Source organism: Carassius auratus, chromosome 19, assembly GCF_003368295.1.
Source record: "Carassius auratus strain Wakin chromosome 19, ASM336829v1, whole genome shotgun sequence".
Taxonomy (NCBI): domain Eukaryota; kingdom Metazoa; phylum Chordata; class Actinopteri; order Cypriniformes; family Cyprinidae; genus Carassius; species Carassius auratus.
Genome location: NC_039261.1, coordinates 23,438,845 through 23,463,844, shown reverse-complemented (window position 1 = coordinate 23,463,844; position 25,000 = coordinate 23,438,845). Strand labels below are relative to the sequence as shown.

The 25,000-nt window shown below is 39.2% G+C and overlaps 1 protein-coding gene across 1 annotated transcript in view; it reads right to left on the bottom strand.

The window, feature by feature from the left end:
* Nucleotides 1-25,000, bottom strand: part of LOC113120217 (A-kinase anchor protein 9-like) — a 61,043-nt gene that overhangs the window by 25,419 nt on the left and 10,624 nt on the right. Inside the window, exons 4-20 of the mRNA XM_026290151.1 lie at nucleotides 24,137-24,175; nucleotides 23,106-23,255; nucleotides 22,854-23,009; nucleotides 20,938-21,135; nucleotides 17,777-19,384; nucleotides 16,799-16,867; nucleotides 16,105-16,240; nucleotides 15,775-15,961; nucleotides 14,043-14,097; nucleotides 13,894-13,965; nucleotides 12,948-13,076; nucleotides 10,761-10,889; nucleotides 10,029-10,115; nucleotides 9,759-9,853; nucleotides 8,732-8,868; nucleotides 7,340-7,542; nucleotides 3,068-3,230 (exon numbers count right to left, since the gene is read on the bottom strand). Coding sequence (XP_026145936.1) covers nucleotides 3,068-3,230; nucleotides 7,340-7,542; nucleotides 8,732-8,868; nucleotides 9,759-9,853; nucleotides 10,029-10,115; nucleotides 10,761-10,889; nucleotides 12,948-13,076; nucleotides 13,894-13,965; nucleotides 14,043-14,097; nucleotides 15,775-15,961; nucleotides 16,105-16,240; nucleotides 16,799-16,867; nucleotides 17,777-19,384; nucleotides 20,938-21,135; nucleotides 22,854-23,009; nucleotides 23,106-23,255; nucleotides 24,137-24,175 — 3,613 coding nt within the window. The remainder of the gene's footprint in view (nucleotides 1-3,067; nucleotides 3,231-7,339; nucleotides 7,543-8,731; nucleotides 8,869-9,758; nucleotides 9,854-10,028; nucleotides 10,116-10,760; nucleotides 10,890-12,947; nucleotides 13,077-13,893; nucleotides 13,966-14,042; nucleotides 14,098-15,774; nucleotides 15,962-16,104; nucleotides 16,241-16,798; nucleotides 16,868-17,776; nucleotides 19,385-20,937; nucleotides 21,136-22,853; nucleotides 23,010-23,105; nucleotides 23,256-24,136; nucleotides 24,176-25,000) is intronic.

The following is a 25,000-nucleotide window of genomic DNA, read 5'->3' as shown; positions in this document are numbered from 1 at the left end:
CTCTCCTCCTCACACACACACACACACACACACACACACACACACACACACACACACCTTCAGCTGTGTGTAGCTCCAGTGCCAGTTGTTCTCGAGCTCTCTCCTCCTCACACACACACACACACACACACACACACCTTCAGCTGTGTGTAGCTCCAGTGCCAGTTGTTCTCGAGCTCTCTCCTCCTCACACACACACACACACACACACACACACACACCTTCAGCTGTGTGTAGCTCCAGTGCCAGTTGTTCTCGAGCTCTCTCCTCCTCACACACACACACACACACACACACCTTCAGCTGTGTGTAGCTCCAGTGCCAGTTGTTCTCGAGCTCTCTCCTCCTCACACACACACACACACACACACACACACACACACCTTCAGCTGTGTGTAGCTCCAGTGCCAGTTGTTCTCGAGCTCTCTCCTCCTCACACACACACACACACACACACACACACACACACACACACACACCTTCAGCTGTGTGTAGCTCCAGTGCCAGTTGTTCTCGAGCTCTCTCCTCCTCACACACACACACACACACACACACACACACACACCTTCAGCTGTGTGTAGCTCCAGTGCCAGTTGTTCTCGAGCTCTCTCCTCCTCACACACACACACACACACACACACACACCTTCAGCTGTGTGTAGCTCCAGTGTCAGTTGTTCTCGAGCGCTCTCCTCCTCACACACACACACACACACACACACACACACCTTCAGCTGTGTGTAGCTCCAGTGCCAGTTGTTCTCGAGCTCTCTCCTCCTCACACACACACACACACACACACACACACACACACACCTTCAGCTGTGTGTAGCTCCAGTGTCAGTTGTTCTCGAGCGCTCTCCTCCTCACACACACACACACACACACACACACACACACACACACACACACACACACCTTCAGCTGTGTGTAGCTCCAGTGCCAGTTGTTCTCGAGCTCTCTCCTCCTCACACACACACACACACACACACACACACACACACCTTCAGCTGTGTGTAGCTCCAGTGCCAGTTGTTCTCGAGCTCTCTCCTCCTCACACACACACACACACACACACACACACACACACACACACACACACACACACACCTTCAGCTGTGTGTAGCTCCAGTGCCAGTTGTTCTCGAGCTCTCTCCTCCTCACACACACACACACACACACACACACACACACACACACACCTTCAGCTGTGTGTAGCTCCAGTGCCAGTTGTTCTCGAGCTCTCTCCTCCTCACACACACACACACACACACACACACACACACACACCTTCAGCTGTGTGTAGCTCCAGTGCCAGTTGTTCTCGAGCTCTCTCCTCCTCACACACACACACACACACACACACACACACACACACCTTCAGCTCTGTGTAGCTCCAGTGCCAGTTGTTTCTCGAGCTCTCTCCTCCTCACACACACACACACACACACACACACCTTCAGCTGTGTGTAGCTCCAGTGCCAGTTGTTCTCGAGCTCTCTCCTCCTCACACACACACACACACACACACACACACACACACACACCTTCAGCTCTGTGTAGCTCCAGTGCCAGTTGTTCTCGAGCTCTCTCCTCCTCACACACACACACACACACACACACACACACACACACCTTCAGCTGTGTGTAGCTCCAGTGCCAGTTGTTCTCGAGCTCTCTCCTCCTCACACACACACACACACACACACACACCTTCAGCTGTGTGTAGCTCCAGTGCCAGTTGTTCTCGAGCTCTCTCCTCCTCACACACACACACACACACACACACACACACCTTCAGCTGTGTGTAGCTCCAGTGCCAGTTGTTCTCGAGCTCTCTCCTCCTCACACACACACACACACACACACACCTTCAGCTGTGTGTAGCTCCAGTGCCAGTTGTTCTCGAGCTCTCTCCTCCTCACACACACACACACACACACCTTCAGCTCTGTGTAGCTCCAGTGCCAGTTGTTCTCGAGCTCTCTCCTCCTCACACACACACACACACACACACACACCTTCAGCTGTGTGTAGCTCCAGTGCCAGTTGTTCTCTTGCTCTCTCCTCCTCACACACACACACACACACACACACCTTCAGCTGTGTGTAGCTCCAGTGCCAGTTGTTCTCTTGCTCTCTCCTCCTCACTCACACACACACACACACACACCTTCAGCTGTGTGTAGCTCCAGTGCCAGTTGTTCTCGAGCTCTCTCCTCCTCACACACACACACACACACACACACACCTTCAGCTGTGTGTAGCTCCAGTGCCAGTTGTTCTCGAGCTCTCTCCTCCTCACACACACACACACACACACACACACACACACACACCTTCAGCTCTGTGTAGCTCCAGTGCCAGTTGTTCTCGAGCTCTCTCCTCCTCACACACACACACACACACAACACACACACACACACACCTTCAGCTGTGTGTAGCTCCAGTGCCAGTTGTTCTCGAGCTCTCTCCTCCTCACACACACACACACACACACACACCTTCAGCTGTGTGTAGCTCCAGTGCCAGTTGTTCTCGAGCTCTCTCCTCCTCACACACACACACACACACACACACACACACACCTTCAGCTGTGTGTAGCTCCAGTGCCAGTTGTTCTCGAGCTCTCTCCTCCTCACACACACACACACACACACCTTCAGCTCTGTGTAGCTCCAGTGCCAGTTGTTCTCGAGCTCTCTCCTCCTCACACACACACACACACACACACACACCTTCAGCTGTGTGTAGCTCCAGTGCCAGTTGTTCTCTTGCTCTCTCCTCCTCACACACACACACACACACACACACCTTCAGCTGTGTGTAGCTCCAGTGCCAGTTGTTCTCTTGCTCTCTCCTCCTCACACACACACACACACACACACACCTTCAGCTGTGTGTAGCTCCAGTGCCAGTTGTTCTCGAGCTCTCTCCTCCTCACACACACACACACACACACACACACACACACACACACACCTTCAGCTGTGTGTAGCTCCAGTGCCAGTTGTTCTCGAGCTCTCTCCTCCTCACACACACACACACACACACACACACACACACACCTTCAGCTGTGTGTAGCTCCAGTGCCAGTTGTTCTCTTGCTCTCTCCTCCTCACACAGTCGCTCCTGGAGCTCCTCCTGTCTGTGCTGCAGCTCCTCCATCTCTTCACTGTGTCTGAACTTCTCCCTCATCAGCTCCGTCTGTGTGATCCGAGCATGCTCCAGCTGACGGAGAGACAGAGACACTAATAAAACACTGTAAACCTGATGCAGAATATCCACTGGAATAACAATCATATATCTGACTTATATCTGCACATGTTCAAAGACATTTATAATGTTACAAAAGATTTCTATTTCAAAATAAATGCTGTACTTTTGAACTTTCTCTTCATCTTTGAATCCTGAAAAATTAAATGCATCACAGTTTCCACAGAAATATTGAGCAGCACAACTGTGTTCAACACTGATAATAATCAGAAATGTTTCTTGAGCAGTAAATGATCATATTATTCTGATTTCTGAAGATCATGTGACACTGAAGACTGGAGGAATGATGCTGAAAATACAGCGGAGCATCACAGGAATACATTACACTTTAACACAGATTCACACAGAAAACAGCTATATTACATCATAATAATATTTCACTTTTTTTACTGTATTTTTGATCAAATAAATGCATCTTTGGTGACTTTTAAAGCCCCAAGTCTGTAATCTTGTGTACCGTGCGACAGTACTGTTCAGCTTTACAGCGGTCTGAAAATACAGATGAAAAGCACACTGTGTCAACAAGCTCTGAGCGTTTGATCGTCTTCATGTGGTCACACTCTGATGTGAGACCGCTTCAACAAAAGCCAGGATTTCTGTGACACACACACACAGCTCCAGAGCCTCTTCTCTAACTCTACAGCCAGCGATGTCTATAAAACCCTCTCCCAAGCTCTCAGTCTTACGGTGTATGGCGGCGTGGGCAGGGAGATCTTAGACACCACTTTGAGCAGGTGTCCGCTGCGGCGCTGCTTGACGTGTGAGATCTGCGTCTGCACGACCACAGCGTTCCTCTCGTGCAGCAGGTGTGTCAGAGGAAAGGGTCGAGGCAGCGGGATGCGAGACTCCACCTCGTACACATCCATGTCCTGACACAGGACGGCCGAGTCCCAACACGTCCGGCAAGAGTCCATGTCTCCTCTAAACAGTGTCCTGAGAGACGTCTGAGACGCACAGATGAATCAGAGTGTGAACACACACACACACACACACACACACACACACTTCACATGGTCAGGAACAACCAGCTCCAATCCCGAGAGGAAACTCAACTCAACCTGTTGCCAGAAACACACACACACACACACTCTCCCGTTCAGTTTCCCTCCCGCTGGAACCTTATTAACTATTCCATGCCTCCGTGGCAACGGTCCTGTGGGAAAATACAGGGCCTCATTAACGAGCGAGAACAGACCATAGAGACTCTCTCTCTCTCTCTCTCTCTCTCTCTGTCTCTCTGTCTCTCTGTCAGCCGGGGTAAACACTTCCTGGTTTCTGGACATGTGTGGGATACGTCGACTGTAAAGGAGGAGTCCTGAAGCCTGCAGGTGATTTAACACACACACACACACACACACACACCCTGCCTGAACCTGTCCGACCAGATTCCTTCTCTATAACAGAGAACTCGATGATTTAAGCTTCAATGCATTCAGAATATCTATTTGCACATTCCTGGTTTTTCAGAATTGTATTTATATTTTGTTCTACTTTCCAACCATACTGTATCTGATAAACAACTTCTCACTAATAAATCAATGAATGTAAAAATAATAATAATAAATCAAGTTAGTACTGCATTTACCCTTTTCTTATAAACTAAAAAATAGATATATATAACCAAAACCAAAATAATTTGGTTACACATGAACCAGAGCAAATAAAACTATTATGTAAAATACAAAGATATTTTTTTCAGCATTGATGAGAAATTTGATTTGAATATATAATCGTGTGAAATTTATAAAAACATTTAATCTGAGAATTATTAGTATTAACCGTACTGGAATGAATGGAATTTGAATTCTTAACTCAAAACAACATGAACTTTACTCTGAGAAGTTTTCAAACTAAATAAGTTTTACTTGGAAAAAAAGAAATAAAGTCTGTTTTTTTATGCTGAAAAGGCTCATTAATATATGTATATACATAATCACGTTCATTAACATAATTCAGTAAAAAAATGTGTGAGAGAAGAGTAAAGGTGAAATGTGTTTTACAAAAGTTTTTGACACTAATATAACTTCACAGATTATTTTATGAAGTATTTTGACACTAATGGCCTTCCGTACTAGCCCAGGTTCAAAGTGAGGCAAACATGAAACAAACATATTTTTTAAAGGTTATATCTGTTAAAAAATAATTGTAAAAAATAAATGAAGTGTATTTTTAGGGTCTTAAAGCATCTGCAAAGTTCTGTTCCCTTCCTAAGAACTATATATTTTTTAAATATGTGTGTATGTTTTTCAAGCCAAAACGGACCTGACTGCATTAAGAGAGTTAAAGACCACCAAGACCATTAATAATCAGGAATGTGCTGCTTTCAGTCCATCCGAGTAATTATTTTCTCTTCAAAGACTCCCTCATAAGCACATTATTGATTAACTTCTCCTCCTACACCCAAACCTGGACATAAATCTTCATTCCTGAGCAAGCCGTTACACGGTTAACTCACATTAAGAGCTTGAACACAGCATCATCACCACAAATCATCCTGATTACACCTGATTACACTCAGATCTGTGTGTCTGACCACAGCAGGGCTCTGATCATGTCCAGCAGTGCATCAAGAGATCTTCATCTGCTCTGGGTGTGCACTCGCTCATATTTCACGTCAAACCGGATCTGAGCTGATCTCATCTACAAATCTGTAGCATCAAATATCAATAGAAGGCAGCCGAAATCAGCAATCAAGATATTACAGCTGTGGTGAGAACATGTAAAAAAAGATGAATGAATGAACGAATGAATGAATGAACGAAAGAACAAAAGAATGAATGTATGAACGAAAGAACAAAAGAATGAATGTATGAACGATTGAACGAACGGATGAAAGAACAAATGAAAATGAATGAACGAAAGAATGAAGAAATGAAAGAATGAATGAAAAAATGAACGAAAAGAATGAAAGGAATGAAGTCAGGTCTCACTTCATTAAAAATCTTTTCACAATAATCACCAAAATGTAAAGAGTGTCAGGGTTTTGCACTGTGACTTTGTTTTATGTTTGTTTCCTGTGTCTAGTTGTTAGTTCACAACCTCCTGTTACCCTAGTTGGTCTAATTGTGCTCACCTGTGCCTCATGTATTTTCCTCCCTATTTATAGTGCAGGGGTTCCCAAACTTTTCAGATCGCGACCCCCAATATTAGATTGCTCACAACCCAACAAATAAATAAACTATTAGCAAAGATAGCTTCACTCTACTGCAGACCAGCAACACTGCTGCCACGGAAACCAAAGCATTATGCAAATCAGCCAGTATCTATTGGCAACCGAAGTGAACGGCTCCGCCCCCAGCAGAGATCATGTGACCTGAGAGCATCTGCTGGACTCTGATCTGATCTCACCAACATGTTATTATAGAATTACACAAAAACATATACACCTTAACAGAAAAAAAAATTAAACAAAAAAAATGTAATACATAAATAAAATATATAAATTAAATTAAATGTATAGATGAATTTAATTAAATTAAATGTATAAAAAAAAGATGAACATTTTACCCACTTCAGAAAAACTAATAAAACTGCCAAAAACACGACAATATTTCAACTACAACTGAAAAGAACAGAAAATAGATTAAAAAATATATCTTCTAAATATTACCAAAAACTATTAAAAAAAAAACCACTGCATTGAGTAATTATTTTGCACTATCATTCAAATTTTTGGGGTCACTTCTTATCACCAAGGGCTGCATTTATTTGATAAAAATACAGTAAAAATAGTGAAATATTATTCTAATGTAAAACAGCTGTTTTCTGTGTGAATCTGTGTTAAAGTGTCATTTATTTCTGTGATTCTCTGCTGTATTTTCAGCCATTCCCATTTGTCACATGATCTTCAGAAATCATGAAAATAATTTATTTACTGCTCTAGAAACATTTCTGATTATTATCAGAGTTGAAGACAGTTGTGCTGCTCAATATTTCTGAGGAAACTGTGATACATTTTATTTTCCAGAATTCACAGATGAATAGAAGTTCGTAAGAGCAGCATTTATCTGAAGCAGAAGTCTTGACTGACAGTATTTGGGTTTAGTTACAGAGGTCTTGTGTACCTGAGTGCTGGTCTCAGTGATGGTGATGAGCAGCTTCTCCACAGCGCTCTGCAGTCGTGTGCTGATGCTCATCAGAAACCCCTCCCCCTCTGGCGGGAGCTCCGCCCCCTGCAGCTGTAGCCCCGCCCCCTGGATCTTCAGCCACAGCTCCAGCTCTTCGTCTCTCTCGGTCTCTCTGCTGAGGAAACCCTCAGGGGACACGTCTGTGTGCGGGACACAACAACATAACTTTATAACAGCTTTATAACAGCTTATAAGCCCACAGGATGAAGCTCTAACCCTGGTCGAACACGAGATGTTCTCCAAAAGAACACAGGACAGATTAAATGAACTCCAGATGAATGTATGACATGAGAAAATGCTTAAGGAGACATGAATGAGAGCTCAGGTGACCTCACACAATGTGTTCTGTGTGTTACAGGAGCCATATGAGACACCAGGAAGTGATCCTGAAGATCTCAATTCTGGGTCATTATAGTTATCATATTACACTACAACTAAAGCACACACTGAAAACATAAAAAAAAAAAAGGTAAAATATACTTCTATATACGTCTAATGACAAAAACACACAACCAAATTATTATACCTTTAACAAGAATTACAGTAAATAATCATATATATGAATTATATAAAAAAACTGATTCAAGATAATCAAAAAACACACAACAAAATTACAAAAAAATAATATTATTAAACAATAAAGAAATATTAAATTAACACCAATTCATATTATTTATACAAATCATAATAGTAACTCAATGACACAAAATTACAAAAATTACAAAAAATTATATATAATTTTAGTAATTGTTTTGTATATAAATAATTAATTAAATATGGAATAAAAACCAAAACAATTAAACAATTAATACATGTCAGAAATCCATCCGACCAAGCGATTAATCGCCTCTCGTTTCCCCTTGTACACTGCAGGAACACTACACGACCAACGACCCCAAAAAAAGTCGCACGAGTCAGAATTCAGCTCAAAATCGGATGAAAATCGCACAGTGTATTCCCAGCCTTAAAACACAAAATTACTTAAACTTTAACTAAATATAAAAAAATAATAACTATTATTTAGACATAAATAAAAAAATAAAGACCGAATCAAAATAACAATAAAAATCATAACACCACCTCAGTGAAGCTAATGACACTAAAATCACACAGAATGACTACTAACTAACTAGAATGAAAATCAACAATATTAAAACAATATCTTTTTATCACTAAAATCTATAATGTTATGTGTGTGTTCCTGAAACAAGCCTGGCATCAGTGAACACACCACACACAGGTCACATGACCTCAGGACACAGACACAGCCTGTGTGTGTGTGTGTGTCTGTGTGTGGTGTGTGTGTGTGTGTGTGTCTGTGTGTCTGACCTGTGTCCTGACCCTCGCTGGACGCCTCCAGGATCCTCTGCACATGACGGCCGATGGTCTCCTCGACCGCAGCGGTGGTCTTCAGCACCTCGAGCAGAGCCTGACGCAGACGAGCGTTCACCAGACACAGAGCATCCCTGAGAGAGAGAGAGAGAGGAGAGAGAGAGAGAGAGAGAGAAGAGAGAGAGACAGAGAGAGAGAGAGAGAGAGAGAGAGACACTGACTCACTCTGAACAACAGACTCAGAGAATAAACAACACTAGAACATCATTAAACCATTACTAGTCAAATTAAGATAAACAATAAACAAAAACAATTACAATTGAGTGGCAAAATATTATTTCACCATAAAATGTACAATTAAAATAATATTAGCTAAAAATGTATTAAATAAAAATGTATAAAATATATTGTAAAATAAAAAATATAATAAATAATATATCAAAAATATATTCAATTAGAAAAATTTAAATTAAGTACAAAATAAGTAGTAAACAAACATTAAACAATAAAAACAAATTAAAATTAAACTTACTAAAAATGTAATTAAGTAATAAAAATGAAAATGTTAATATGTATTTTTAATGACACTTACTAAATCTTATTAATCTATTAAAAAAGATTAATTAAAAACTAATACAAATAAATGTTCACTAAAATAAACATAGAATTAAATTGTAAAAACAGTAATAGGCCTAGTAAAGCTTAAAGCATAATTATAATGAATAATTTTGCTTTAAAATAACAGTAGCAAAGTATTATTACATCATAAAACATACAATTAAATAATCTTAATGTAAAAATAAAAAAATCAGAAAAAAATATAAATAAGCAGAAAATAAGTAGTAAATTAATATTTTTAAAAGAAAAAGAAAAAAATTGAACATTAACATTAAATCATAAAATTTCTAATTTAATAAAAAAAAATAATAATAATAAAAAAGTGAAACTAGAAACGGTAAAGTCAATGGTAAATCTCTCTCTCTGTGAGGTGCAATGTTTGGCTGGAGCCCAGTGAAATCCTCACCTCTCAGTGATGACCTCATCAGACGAGAGCTCCGGCTCCATGGTCACAGCTCTTCCCTGACCTCTGACCTCCTCCTCCTCCTCCTCCTCTTGCGTCTGGAGAGAAGAAACAGCAGACAAGAAGCCGGTCATTTGATCACGGTCAAACACAACACAACACCAGAGCAGCTTCTAGAGCCACAAACACATCTACATACTCACTCATGACTGGGTGTTTATCAACATCTATATATTTATCTATTTAACAACCGAAGGAGGAGTGAAAGTGTACCTGCTCCGTCTGTGTGCTGCAGCTTTGCATGCTGGGAAGCAGGTGTTGATCTCTGTGTCTCTCGGTCTGCTGCAGCTCCAGCTCCGTCTGCAGCAAACACACACACACACACACACACACACACACACACAGATGTACAGTCAGCACTAAAACATCTCTGCTGATAATAAACTCATGAATGAGTAAATTTTTTTATTAAATAAAGCCAAATAAAAATAAAACTTAGTACAAATAAAAATATTTAAATAAACACAAAGTAAAAACTTTATTAAAAGTCAATTTAACCATAAAAAATATCAAATTAAAACAAATAATTTGAATAAAATAAAAATGTCCCTTAAAAAATAAAAATGTTAAATTAGAATTGTTTTTATTTATTATGCCTTTATTTAACCAGGAGGTCCTATAAAATACATAAAATTGCTTTAAATGAAATAATAAACAAAATAATAATAACAAAAAAAATTAATCATAAAAAAAGGCTAATTACAATGATTTAAAAATAATCATCAAAATAAAAACACTTAAAAACATTCAATATTTATGTATAGGCAATTCAAATACAAGTAAATGTGTTGTTGAGTAACTGAAATATGAACTCTTGCAGGAGGGTGACAGTTAATATTGTAGTTAAAGGAGATTAGTGAGTTTGTGAGCTAAACCGTGACTAACTAGCTGTTTAACTGCTGGTTAACCCTCGAGTGGGACAGGAACAGGAAGCAGCACACACACCTGCAGGAGCTGCTGGGTGAGAGTGTGTATCTGAGCCGTCAGGAGTGTGTTCTGCTCCAGCTGAAGTGTGTGTGACGCTCTGAGACACTCCTCCTCATCCTCCTGTGGTCTGTGCTCTTCTTCAGGAGACTGTGGAGTCAGCAGACAGCGGTTCATCTCCATCATCAGACAGCAGCAGATGATCATGAGCTGACACCAGCCATCAATAACACTCTGATACTGAGAAAATCAGCTTTACACTTGTTCAGATCAAGTTCTCAGCAATGCATATCACTAATCAAACATGAAGTTTTGATATATTTATGGTAGGAGATGATTTTCATCATGAAAGAGAAATGTATAATTGTGACTCACACAATGTATTGTTGTCTATTGCTACAAATATACATCTGTGATATTGATGACTGGGTCACATTATACATTCATTTTCATTTTTATATTAATGTCAGAATAGAATAGAGTAGAATAAAATAGAATAGAGTGTAGTAGAGTAGAATAAAATAGAATAGAGTAGAGTAGAATAAAATAGAATAGAGTAGAGTAGAAACAGAATAGATAGAGTAGAATAAAATAGAATAGAGTAAAGTAGAGTAGAATAAATAGAATAGAGTAGAGTAGAATAAAACAGAATAGAGTAGAATAAATAGAATAGAGTAAAGTAGAGTAGAATAAAATAGAATAGAATAGAGTAGAATAAAATAGAATAGAATAGAGTAGAATAAAACAGAATAGAATAGAGCAGAGTAGAGTAGAATAAATATAATAGAGTAGAAATAGAATAGAGTAGAGTAGAATAAAATATAATAGAGTAGAATAGAATAGAGTAGAATAAAATAAGTAGAGTAGAAAGAAGTAGAATAGAGTAGAGTAGAATAAAATAGAGTAGAGTAGAATAAAATAGAATAGAATAGAGTAGAATAAAATATAATAGAGTAGAGTAGAGTAGAATAAAATATAATAGAGTAGAGTAGAGTAGAATAAAATATAATAGAGTAGAGTAGAGTAGAATAAAATAGAATAGAGTAGAGTAGAGTAGAGTAGAATAAAATAGAATAGAGTAGAGTAGAATAGAGTAGAATAAAATAGAATAGAGTAGGTAAGTGCTAGTATTAATTGGTCAGGTGATGGAGAAAAAAGATATGTCTTTAGTAGTTAAATGAAAAATTAAATGAAAAAGAGAAATGCTGCCTTGGAAACTAGCTTAAATAAAATTAATAAATAAATAAAATAAAAGCAAACAAACAGACAATCACGGTTATTGTTTGTATCTTTACTCTGTTGTATTTATTTGTGCTGTTGTTTGTAGTTGGATAGAATACTATTCATCTTTTTTTATTAGAAAGAATAGTTTTTCATAAACATAGCACATACCGAACCATACCGAAAACTGACTCTAAAACCACCCCTAATAAACACACTGATGACGCATGAAGTTAAAGATCAGGAGCAATCTGACAGAAGATTTAATCAGTTAAATAACATGCTCAATCCCATCTCGTCAAAAACACTGGAGCTAAGAGCAGAGTGTGTGTGTGTGTGTGTGTTTTCATGCAGAAAATGTGATCTGATTCAATGCTACAAAATGACACTCGTCCTACAGATCATCTACACACACACACACACACACACACACACACTCCGTCTTCTAGTTCGAACTGCAGAATGAATCTGAGACTCACATGAGCTCATATATTCATAAAGGACACTGAAAAGTCACTCATGACCAAATTCTGAATCCTAATAAGAATTAAAAGGAACAAAATCATTATTATAAACAGAGGGTTCTAATCCTTGATTCTGATTGGCTGAGCCGTGTTCAAAGCTGTTGTAAACGACTACAAAGTAACACACACCTTTGTTTACTTCTGTGTGTTGCTTGGCAACCACTTTGTAACAACAACAACTGATTCTGAGGAGCTACATTGTTTGGTGGAAGAATACAGTTCTTATTAATATCATTACACTTTATTTGCTCCGTTTCATTCTGTGAAACCTTACTACGTTCATGGAATAACCGTTTTATAAAAGCAATAATCCCAGAGAAGCTGTGGTTTACAGTGATTTTATAACAGCTCGTTCATAACAACGCCCCTCAGCTGATAAGTTCACTGTAAACCACAGTTTCTCGGGGATTACTGCTCTAATAAAGCAGAACTGGTGAGGCGTCTGTGGCAGACGTGATCTCACCTTCATCAGTGGGTCCTCCTCTTCCTCTCTGCTGTCCGTCTGTGTCCCAGCGCTCGTCTCTCGGCTCTGTCTGCTGATCCGAGTCTCTTCAGTCTGCTGGGCGAACTCCACCGACATCTGCACGATCACCTGACACAGCAAACACAGAAACACCGACCACTTCACAACCTCACACTGCTGAGACCCTCCATTCATACAGCACCAAATCAACATCTGTGCTGAAAGAAACCTTCTGAAATCAGTCATCAATCCATCGATCGGATTCACAAACGCAGAAAGACTTCACAATAATATCACCTAACCTCAAGACATTCAATGCACATAAACTGGACAGTAAGAAAAGGACTGTTTTGATCAGTATATGAATTATATTACACATTATTAGTATTAGTACTTAATCTTTTAGTGATGTCTTATAAATGCATGCAATATATATATATGAAACATTTTTGGTTTTAGGTTTTTGGCTACATGACAATTTTAATATTGGTTCTGGTAAAAAATTATTTCAGTGCATCACTAACCCAGAATAAGCCATGTTTGTCACAAAATTAAGAAGAATTAAATTAAGGGGGAAAAACCACGCAATATTTCAGTTTTCAGCTAAATATTATATAAAAAAATAATTCTGGTGCATCATTAGCAGAGAATATTATAACGCTTTCATTACAAAGCTATAGAAACTTCTGAGGTTTTCTTGCTAAAAAAATATATATATATATTTGAAAAACATTATTTTTGGTTATGCTTTAGGCTAAATGGCTAAACATTTGGTTAAAAAAAAATAACAGTAATAAATAAATAAAAAACTTTCAGTCTATCATTAGCCAAACGTGCACAATTGCGAGCAGCATTCCTCTTAAGTTTATCTATGGTGCAGACGTCAGCCAGTGAAGCAGACGTACAGATTACAGTCATGAGAGAGTGTTAAAGTGTGGTGAAGCACCTTGGAGATCTCCTCCTCCAGACGTCTGAGCTCAGGCTCCTCCAGACCACACACTCCTCTCAGTCTCTCCTCCTGACACACACACACACAGAGGATCAAAATCCATTCAGAAGTAGAAATTATACCTGATACACTGAGGTGAGACTGACCTGAAGAGGTTCACGCTGCTCGTCTCTCGTCTGCGGCGGACAGATACTCGGCATGCTGGGAAAACACACACACACACACACAGATAGAGAGAGAGTCAACATCACATTTGAGCAGAGCAGAAACTGACCTCATGCACCACAACACTGCACAACATATGAGATAAATTAATTCAATAAACAAAAAATAATTCAATAAAAAAAAATCAAATAAAAATGCATATAAATAATTTCTAAATATATTATATTATATATTATATATAAAACATTTTATTTTAAATATTATATATAATAAAGAAAATAATATATAATAATAATATACCAGACCAAAAACTAGTGATAAAAATAAAGATAAATAAACAAAAATCAATTAAATTAAATTAATATAAATAATAAAAAAATATTTTAAAGATTATATTATATATATTAAGAAAATTATATTATGTTAAATATAATATATAGTAATATATAAAAGAAATGCAGAAAAATAATAATAAATAATATACCAAAACAATAACTAGTGATATATATATATATATATATATATATATATATATATATATATATATATATATAAATTTAGAGTAAAAAATATTTGAATGCAGTAAATCACAAACAACTGGAAATGTCATGGAAATTCATTGGATAAAAACCCTGAAAAATAAACACATGTATAAATCCCTTTGAATATTGCCTTTGATAATGAGCACAGCTTTCCAGAGAAAGCTACAGAAGAACAGAAACTGAATGCAGACAAGACTGCAGAGAAGCAGAAAGAGATGTGTTAGCATGACTCGGCTGTATTTGGGGAGATGTGGAGAGTGTCCACAGGGAGGCAGCACAGATACAGTCTTTAATCTGAGATGTGTGACAGCTGGACATCTCTGTCATTAATGACACACACACATCACACTGTTTCACCGGCCGATGAGGAACTAACTCACGTCTGATGTCTGACAGACCAAGCTCTAGAGCAGGTTAATAATTAAAGAGAAGAGACCCTCTCTCACACACACACACACACACACACACAGGGCTGAATTACAGCCCGAGAAGTCTTATGTTTTCAGCCTCTGTGTGTAAATGTCAGACAGCGAATGAAAAGTTAGGAGGCTTGATGAAAAACACTCAGCAGAGCGACAGAGAGGAACGGGACTTTAATTAAAGCAACAATAACAGCATTAATGAAGACAGACGGATCACAAAACGGGTTTCGCTCAGAGACTCGTTCATCTGAAGCCCTCTGAGATTTCAAAATTAAACATAAAAATGTACATTACATTTCATTTACATTCCTCCAGTCTTCAGTGTCATATGATCTTCAGAAATCATGAAAATATGATGATTTACTGCTCAAGAAACATTTCTGATTGTTATCAATGTTAAAAATAGTTTTTACTGAATTTTTTTTAAGTCTAGCCTTGGTGATCAGAAGAGACTATCAAAACATGTATAGATCTAAAAATGCCTGTGAATTGGACCATATTATCTTTGGGGAAAAAATGGAAAAAAAAATATTTTAAACAAGTCTCATAGTGTCACTTCTTCCCATGGAGTGCCTCAAGGATCTATTCTCTGTCCGCTTTTGTTTTTAATCGACATGTTCCCTGTGGGTCAGACCAATTTTTTATTTATTCCAAACTTATGGCCAGTAGTGTAGCCGACTGGGACAAACATGAATGGATGTCAAGCCCTTGTTTCTGTGTGGTGTGATATCAGATTTGAGGTTATTCACCTGAAGACCTCTCCGGCTCCTGTGAGCTCCTGGAGTCTGCTCTGCAGCAGGAGGATCTCGGCTGTGAAGCGCTCCTGCGTCTCCTCCATCTGCTGCTGATAGTAGCTCTTCAGCCGCTCGATCTCCAGACGCTCAGAGCACTCATCAGACTCGGACTTGAGCTCCGCAGGAACAGGAGAAACACGACCTGCAAACATGTGAATGTGCAGCTACATTACTCAACGCAATCTCTGGGTACGAGCACAGAGCGAGTGAGCCGTTTGACAGTGCCTCTCTCTTTCACGCTGATGGATCTCTTAATAATGGATCTGAAAGAGCGTCTGAACTGACCTGCGCGCTGACCGTCATCTCTCCTCATCTCCTCCGGTGTCTGCTCACACAGACTCTCTCTGAGCAGCTCGAGCTGAGCGGTGTGTATCTGAGACAGACTGATGCGCTGAGCCTCCAGCTGCAGACGACACTCATCCTGCACACACACACGGACAGAGAGACATTCCTCTTACAGCAGAACTACCTGACGCTAAATACAGCAGAGACAATCAGCTAAAACATGTTAAAATCTGGTTACACATCTCAATCTGAAACAAACATCTAACAAAAGAGTTCATATGAGCTACGCACACACACACACACACACACACACACACACTCACTCACACTCACTCACTCACAATGGAGATCGAGCAGCGATTACAGAGAGAAATCAGCTGCACAGGACACACCTCCAGTGTTTAAGAGCAGGTGTCTGATGAATGTCAGAGTGACACTAATACTAACACATTCACCTAATGGCACTTAAACCACAGCAGACACACACACACACACACACACTCACTCACTCACACACTCGAGCACATTTACACACAGTTTTACACTGTACTTCACTTCAACTTATTTTTGCACTTGCCATTTCTCTGAAATTATTTATGAACTTCAGTGATAATTTCTGAGTGAAAATGGTTTCAGAGTAAATCCTGCTGAGCTGCAGCCGAAGATGAACAGTAAGAGTTTGATACACACTTACATGATCAGAGCCGTCCATTTCCTGCGGCTGCATCATGAGCGAGACTCTGACAGCGTCTCCCATCAACACCTGCGGATCACACACACACACACACACACACACACACACACACACACACACACAGATCAACAGCTACTCAGTGTTCAGAACCTTCCCCTGCACTGAAGAACAAACCAGGAGATGATTCATAAAATCAGCCCTTTATATTCAGAATTAAAGATGAGAGAGACGGTGGAAAATGATCTGAAAAATGGTACAATTAGTGTAAAAAAAATGGTGACAAAACTTGGATTTGTTACCATGTGACATTATAATAATTTTGTAATCATAATAACATTTCCAAATTATCATTACTGACAAAAAAGAAAAAAAAAAAAAATTCTCTATCTCTCTAATGAAAGTAATATGAAAATTATTAGATTAGAATTAGATTATCTACATTGTGAATTATTTCTACACCCTGGTAATATTTGTGCTTCCATTAACCTAATAAAAAACAGCTTAATAAAATAAAAAATAAAATAATCCAGACTTACTATGACTATGAGAATTAGGGGGTTAAATGTGCTTAATTGTCATCAAAAATAATAATGCAATAATATAAATAAATAATATAAAAATGAAAAAAAAAAATAATAAAAATTAAAACATAATGGGCTTTAAATGTGCTACAGAAATACACACGATTTTCTTTACACAAAAACATCTTTTGATTTTGGGGTGAAATTTGACCCGTTTCATGGTTTCATGGTGTTTTAGGGAATAAATGTAAAAGTTAAATGTAAATAATGAGCTTTTAAGGCTGTTTATATGCACTCATGTTCTTCAGAGCTGCTGAGATACAAGAGTGTCACACAAACAGCAGAATCTCTCTCTCTCTCTCTCTATTACACCACAGTCTCTCTCGCCCCTCCATCACCCTGCACTCCGGCCGATACGAAATCATCAGGAGTCTGCAGTGTGAGAGACGTCTCTTACCTGTTCCTCCTGCGCTGCTGCGTGTGCGCTGTCTCTCTCGCTCCTCATGTGTGCGCTGTCTCTCTCGCTCCTCATGTGTGCGCTGTCTCTCTCGCTCCTCATGTGTGCGCTGTCTCTCTCGCTCCTCATGTGTGCGCTGTCTCTCTCGCTCCTCATGTGGACATGTGTCTCAGACCCCAGCTCTTCATCTCTGCCTCTCTTCAGCGTCTCCAGCTCCGCTTCCATCAGCGAGAGACGCTCGGTCAAGCTCTTCTTCTCCTTCTCGGCCGTCTCCAGCTTCTCCATCAGCTCTGTGGTGTGTTTCTCCATCAGCGTCTTCCCGTCCACCTCCTCGTGACCTCTGACCTCCGTCTCACGTTCCAAGCGCCGCTCGAGCTGTAGCTTAGCGTTCACGAGGCACGTGTACTCGTCCTTCAGCTCCTGGTAGTTCACCTCAAAGTTCTTCTCAGCAAAGGAGAAGGTGTTTCTCTGCTTCTCCGTCTCCTCCTGAAGCTCGTTCAGTCGCGCACACATCTGTTCGTTGTCCGAGGAAAGGCGGGCGATGTCCTGGAGCAGCGCGAGTCTCTCTGAAGCTAGCGCCGCTCTCTCGCTCTCCACCGACCGCAGCTGGTCCAGAGCCTCGCGGTGTCTCGTGTCCATCTCGTCGCGCAGGTTCTCCGCGTTGAGCTGGTTTTCCCGTGTGAGGTCGTCTCGGAGTCGTGAGAGCTCCTCCTCGTGGCTGAACAAGAGCTGCGTTCTCAAGAGATCCAGCTCGGACTCCAGCGACTCGGCCATGCGGTCCAGCACCGCGTCTTTCTCCCGCTCTAGCATCTCTAGTTTGATCTTATAGTTGGTGATTTCTGATTCGTGCTTGGCTTCTAGTTCGCCGTTGGCTTTGTGCGCCGAATCTAGCTGCGCCCGCAGGTCGCTAACAGTGTGTTGTATTTTCTCTGGGCTCTGTATTTCTGCTCTTTGCAGCTCGTCGCGCAATCGCTCCAACTCCTGCGCCAGACCGAGTTTATCTGTTCTCGTCTGCGCTAGCTCTTGCTCCGCCTTTTCTCGCAACACTAGCGTCTCCTGCAGCTTCTTCTGGAGCTCGACGAGCTTCACGTTTAGCACGTTGGCGTCTCCGGCGCTCTGGAACAGCTGAGCTTTACACCTCTCCAGCTCTGACTGATGCTGATGGACCATCTTCTCCGTTTCTGAGCAGTGCTGCGCTTGGATTCGCTCCAGCTCTGTCGTGTGTTGCGTGCGAAGCTCCCGCTTCATCTCCACGATCTGCTGACCGTACATCTCGTCCAGTTCGCCTCTCAGCGTCTCCATCCGGCGTCTCCAGTCGTCCTCGAGTCTCTCTGATTGGCAGCGCTGCTGGAGCTCCTCCACGCTCTTCATCAGCTGCAGGATTTCTCCGGACGACATGCGCTCTTTCTGTCTGGACGCGGACAGCTCTTTTTCACAGGCGTCTAGCTCTTGGGTTTTCACTGACAGATGTTTGTTGACTTCCTCCACTTGTTGTTTGGAAGACAGAAGCTGATCCTGAAGCTGTGTTATCAGACGCTGATGTTCAGTATTCAGCGAGTCCTTTTCTCGTAAACTCTGAGCAAACGATTCTTCAGATTGTGTGCGGAGCTGAAGACAGGAAAGCAAATTTTTTAGTTTCAACAAGATTTATATTGCTGTCGAGCAAGTGCAATTTTTTATCTAGTTAACTGCAAACCTAGGGCTGTGATGGTAAATCGATACGAAACCGATTCATGGATCGATCTTTTGAATGCTTCACGATTCTCTCTGGAATTGATTCTGAGGTTATATGTTAACAGCAGATGGCGCTGTAATCTAGTCTGTAACCGCACACTTAAAGGGGGGGGGGTGAAATGCTGGTTTTCACTCAATATCCTGTTAATCTTGAGTACCTATAGAGTAGTACTGCATCCTTCATAACTCCAAAAAGTCTTTAGTTATATTATATTCACAAGAGAAAGATAGTCTGTACCGATTTTTCCTGGAAAAACACGACCGGCTGGAGGCGTGACGTGTGGGCGGAGCTAAAGAATCACGAGCGCCAGTAGGCTTTTGCGTTGAGAGCGTTTGGAAGCTGTGACATTACCGTGAGGACAAAACCAACCAAAACAAACCATGGCTTACAGTCAGATTCAGCCGTTTATTTATGATCCAGAATCAGATCTCGAGGCTGAAACTGAACGAGAGCAGCAGCAACGACTCGCTCCGAGCGGGGCTCGAACCCGGGTCTCCGGCATGGGAGTGAACGCACTAACAAGGAGGCAGAGATATTTGAAGCAGTTTTACTCACCGCCTGCGGTTCCAACACACGATCGTGACCCTTTTTCGTTGGGACTGCATTATCCTTAAGAAATAATCTGTGCAGGGTTGTCTTGCCCTGGCAACCAAAAAAACACTTCTTTTGTGACATTTCCGGCAGAAGTGCACTTAGGACCCATATAAGGAAATTCCGCTCCATCTAACGTCACACAGACCCATACTCGAAAAAAAACTTTCCGAAACTTGTGGCAAACCGGAAGGAGTATTTTTGGAACAGAAATACTCCTTCAAACGTACAACTTAATTTTTGAAACTTTGTCCATGTTTAGCATGGGAATCCAACTCTTTAACAGTGTAAAAAACTCAGTATGCATGAAATAGCATTTCACCCCACCCTTTAAGACTTTTCTCCCAGCCCTAGTGCAGACAAACCTAATTAATCACAAAGTAATCACACATCAATCTTGGCTGCGAAATCACCCCCCCCCCCCCCCCCAAAAAAAGATCATTTAAAGTCATTATTGTGTTTAATTCAGAAAAGCATTGAATGGAAATGTATTAAGTTATACCTTGATTCAACATGGCATAAATAATTATAATAAAGGAGTTTTTTTTATGCAATGAGAAACTAAACGCCAGTAAGTGGCAGAAAGTCACTGTATTGATGAGTGAGTCATTGAATCATTCACTCTGTAATTATTCAGTTCACTTATAAACGTCTGTTTGGTTGTTTTTAAAGAGGACTCGAATGCAAAAACATGCCTGTCCGTTAGCCATACTTGAACAATAGCATATTTGAGTGTGTTATGAGTGAAGATCATGATGCTGGATCACATGACTGTAGACAGCTGCCTAGGGCTGATGGCCGTTGAGTGGGCGGACTTGTTTTATAGTGAACTCACCCTCTCTGCTTCACTCAGACTCTCCTGGAGCTGCGTGATCAATAGAAGCTGCTCCTGCGTCTTCTCCTGGTGACCTCTGACCTGTGCGTCCCTCTCGTCCAGCTGCTGCTGGTACAGCGTGATCTGCTGACGGGCCTGGAGCAGATCTGCAGCGGTGGAGCTGATGTTGGAGCTACGCATTATCTCACCGGCCTGCAGCTGAGGAAAAAACACTTTAAAAAAACTCAAAAACAGGGGACGAGGCGAGATGTGGGTGGATGTACTTTATGCTAATTTATGCAGAATCCACTTTACAAAGCTTGAGGATTTAATGCGGCAGATGACAAAACTGCAGCAGAACCTTAACATTATCTTTATAGTAATTCGTTATAGTCATTTTTACAGTTATTATAGTTATCCCTAGCACTTTAGTATCATTATAGCTCGTTTTTACAGTTACCGCTATCATTTTCTATATTTTTTTAGATATCATTGGTTACTGTTATAGTTATCGTTATACTTATTATACTTCGTTATATTTATCATTATTGTAGTTATCGCTATAATTATCGTTACAGTTACACTATCATTTCCGATATTTTTGTAGATATCATTAGTTACTGTTATAGTTATGCTTATTATACTTATCATTATTATAGTTATCGCTATAATTATCGTTACAGTTACCGATAACATTTTCGATATTTTTGTAGATATCATTAGTAACAGTTATGGTTATTGTTAAATTTATTATAGTTCGTTATACTTATTGTTATAGTTATCGCTATAATTATCGTTACAGTTACCACTATCATTTTCAATATTTTTCTAAATATCATTAGTTACTGTTATAGTTCTCGTTATACTTATTATAGTTCGTTACACTTATTGTTGTAGTTATCGCTATAATTATCGTTACAACTATCATTTTTGATATTTTTGTAAATATCATTAGTTACTGTTATAGTTCTCGTTATTCTTATTATAGTTTGTTAAACTTATTGTTGTAGTTATCGCTACAGTTATCGTTACAGTTAGCACTATCATTTTCAATATTTTTGTAGCTATCATTAGTTACTGTTATAGTTTTACATCCTCATTATAGTTTGTTATACTTCTCGTTAGTTCTCGTTATAATTATCGCTACAGTTATTTCAATTGTTTTCGATATTTTTATAGCTATCATTAGTTGCACTGTTACCAGTTATCATTATTCTCGTCACCGCTATAGTTATCATAATAGTAATTGCTACAGATATAATTATAGTTATAGCTATTTTTAAAGTTATTGTAGTTATCATCGTACCTTTCATTAAAGATAAAGTTAGCACTATACTTATCATTGCTACAGTTATTGTTATAAACATTATCGCTATTTTTATAGTTCTCATTACAGTTTTCATTATAGTTATAGCTATCATTATACTTATTCCTATAGTTATAGATTTAGCTATAATTATCACTATAAGTTTTGCTATTTTTATAGTTATTAGCTATGTAGTTATCATTCTAGTTATCACTAGAGTAACTGATATAGTTATTGCTATAGTTAGCATTAGAGGAACTGCAAAAATTAGCGTTAGCACTTGTTATCATTATAGTAACCATAATACTTGCAGTAAACTCTAAAGTCATCGTTATAGCTATCGTTTTCGCAGTTTTTATAGTTATCATAAGTTAAAGCTGCAGTCCGTAAGTTTGTCACCATCTCTGTTTGAAAATCTGCAATTGCAGTTATTTGCGCAATTGTCTTCATTATGTATGGCTCCAGCACGTTTTATATAAAATGCTATCATTATAGCTATTGTTATTATCTTTCATTATTGCTATTAGAGTAATCCCTATAGTTATCGTTATCATAGCATTCACTGTAATTATCTTTACAGTAGCATCACAGTTACTGTTGTAGCTGAAGATACGTAGCGCAGGTCTGATACCTGTTGGAACTGAAGCTGGAGCTTCTGGCTTTGCTCCGTCAGCTCCAGAAACTCCCTCATCACCTCCTCCTTCTCGGTTCGAGCCTGCTGCAGATTGGAGGTGAGCTGCGTGATGATTTCATCCCTCTGTTTCAGCGCTTCCTCAAAGTCCTGCAGCTGCAGACACAAAGCCACACCACACACACACACACACACGTCTCAATTACAGTATAGTATCACCAGCGTGACTCGCGAGTCCTTCAGCACACACACCTGCTGCACTCCTTCAGCTCCAAACCTGATGTCCTCCAGCTCACTCCTCAGCTCCTCCAGGGCCAGGCTCTTAGCGGCCAGCTCGTCCTCCACGTCCTGTCTGGGGCTCGGAGGCTCCATGTGCGCTTCGAACCCCTCCAGATCTTCCTCCTGACACAGTGAGAAGATTCATGAGCGCTCCTTATGAAGCCCTTTCCACAGAAACGGTGACAGGAGAATCTGAGCACTGCCTGCTGATCCCAGGGTTATTACACTTCACCAAAACTAAAGCTAAAAACCATTAAAGCGTCATTTTAGATATTCAAAATACTGGTGCAAACATGTGCATTAACAGAAATAAAGATAAATATTATATTGAATATAGTATAAAGTAAATATTTTATTTAAGCTAGTTGAACCTGATGTACTAAAATAACTAAAACTGGTATATGTATTTTAAAAAAAATTACTTTATAAATAAAAGGTAAAAAAATGAATTACTAATGACTAATAAAAAATGACTAATTCAATTACTAAAAACTAGTAGAATATGAAATTAAAGTGAAAATAAAAACAATTCATAATATTATGCTACAATAGTATCTACATCATATTAAAATAACACTGCTAAATCCTGACTGTGATGCTAGTTTTATTCCTACATCTGAAAATTTAATTTTTATGCATTTTAATGCAACATGCAAAGGATTTCTTTTTCATTTGTCAGAAATACAATACTTTCATTTAGAGACAGTTTAGCACTGATACTGGTTCTGTGTAGGTAAATAATGGGAACCTGATGTCCTTATGATTTATTTTCTCTAATCTCTTTCCTTTCTGTCGATGCACTGATCCCCTTGTAAAAGATTAACAGTGCTTTTACACCTTCCCCTCCACCAAAATGCCCCCAGACCCATTGATGTGGTGAAGTGAGTGAGCACAGAACAGCATTAGTATATTCAGAGATGAGGTGAAGCGAGAGGAAAGGTGAGGTTAGTGCATCAGAAGAGACGCTGCGAGCGATTACTGCTTGATCAAACACATTACTGTACCCTGATCACACAGGAAGTCCTCTCGTGGAAACCATTTACCTGTCAGTTCATGAGACACACACAAAATACAGATTCCTGCACATCACTTTCACAAAACACGAGAGATTTTAGGACCACTGTAAAAAAAATTCGATTATTTCCATGTCTATTAATCATATTTACCTTCCATATTCAATAAAAAAAAAAAAACTTTACTTCCATATTTCTTATTTTTTCTCACTATTATAAGGCATTTTACCTGCCTTACATTTCTATAATAAATCACTTTTTTTTTTTTTATTAAATCATTTTCAATATTTATTATTATTATTATTATTATTATTATTATTATTAAGTAAAATATATATATAAAAATTACATATACAAAACCAAACTGATTCACTCGCTTCATAAAACATATTCACTCATCTAATGGATTAAACTTCAAACAGTTCAATTCAATTCAAACAAACACGTTTTAAAAAATTAAGTAATATATATTTGTTATTTTTTGTAATTAATAAGTATCAGAATAAATAAACATGCAGGTTTTTGTATACATATCTGGAAAAGAGAAAATGTGCCTTAAGAAAATAAACCAAACAAAATACATAAATAGTTTTTGATTTGATGATTGGAGAAAACCTGTTCAATGAAAATAATGTATTTAATCAACTTAATGACAATCATTAAATATACGAATAAATCGTTTTTGTATTGAGATTTGGAGGAGGAAATGTGTTTAAATAAATCCATAAATAAAAACAAATAAAACTTTTTTCTGTTGTTGGAAATTAGGGGAAAAATGTGATTAATAAAAAGAAATAAATCATTTTGGTGTTGATATTTGAAGGAGAAAATGTGCTTACACAGATAGATAAAAAC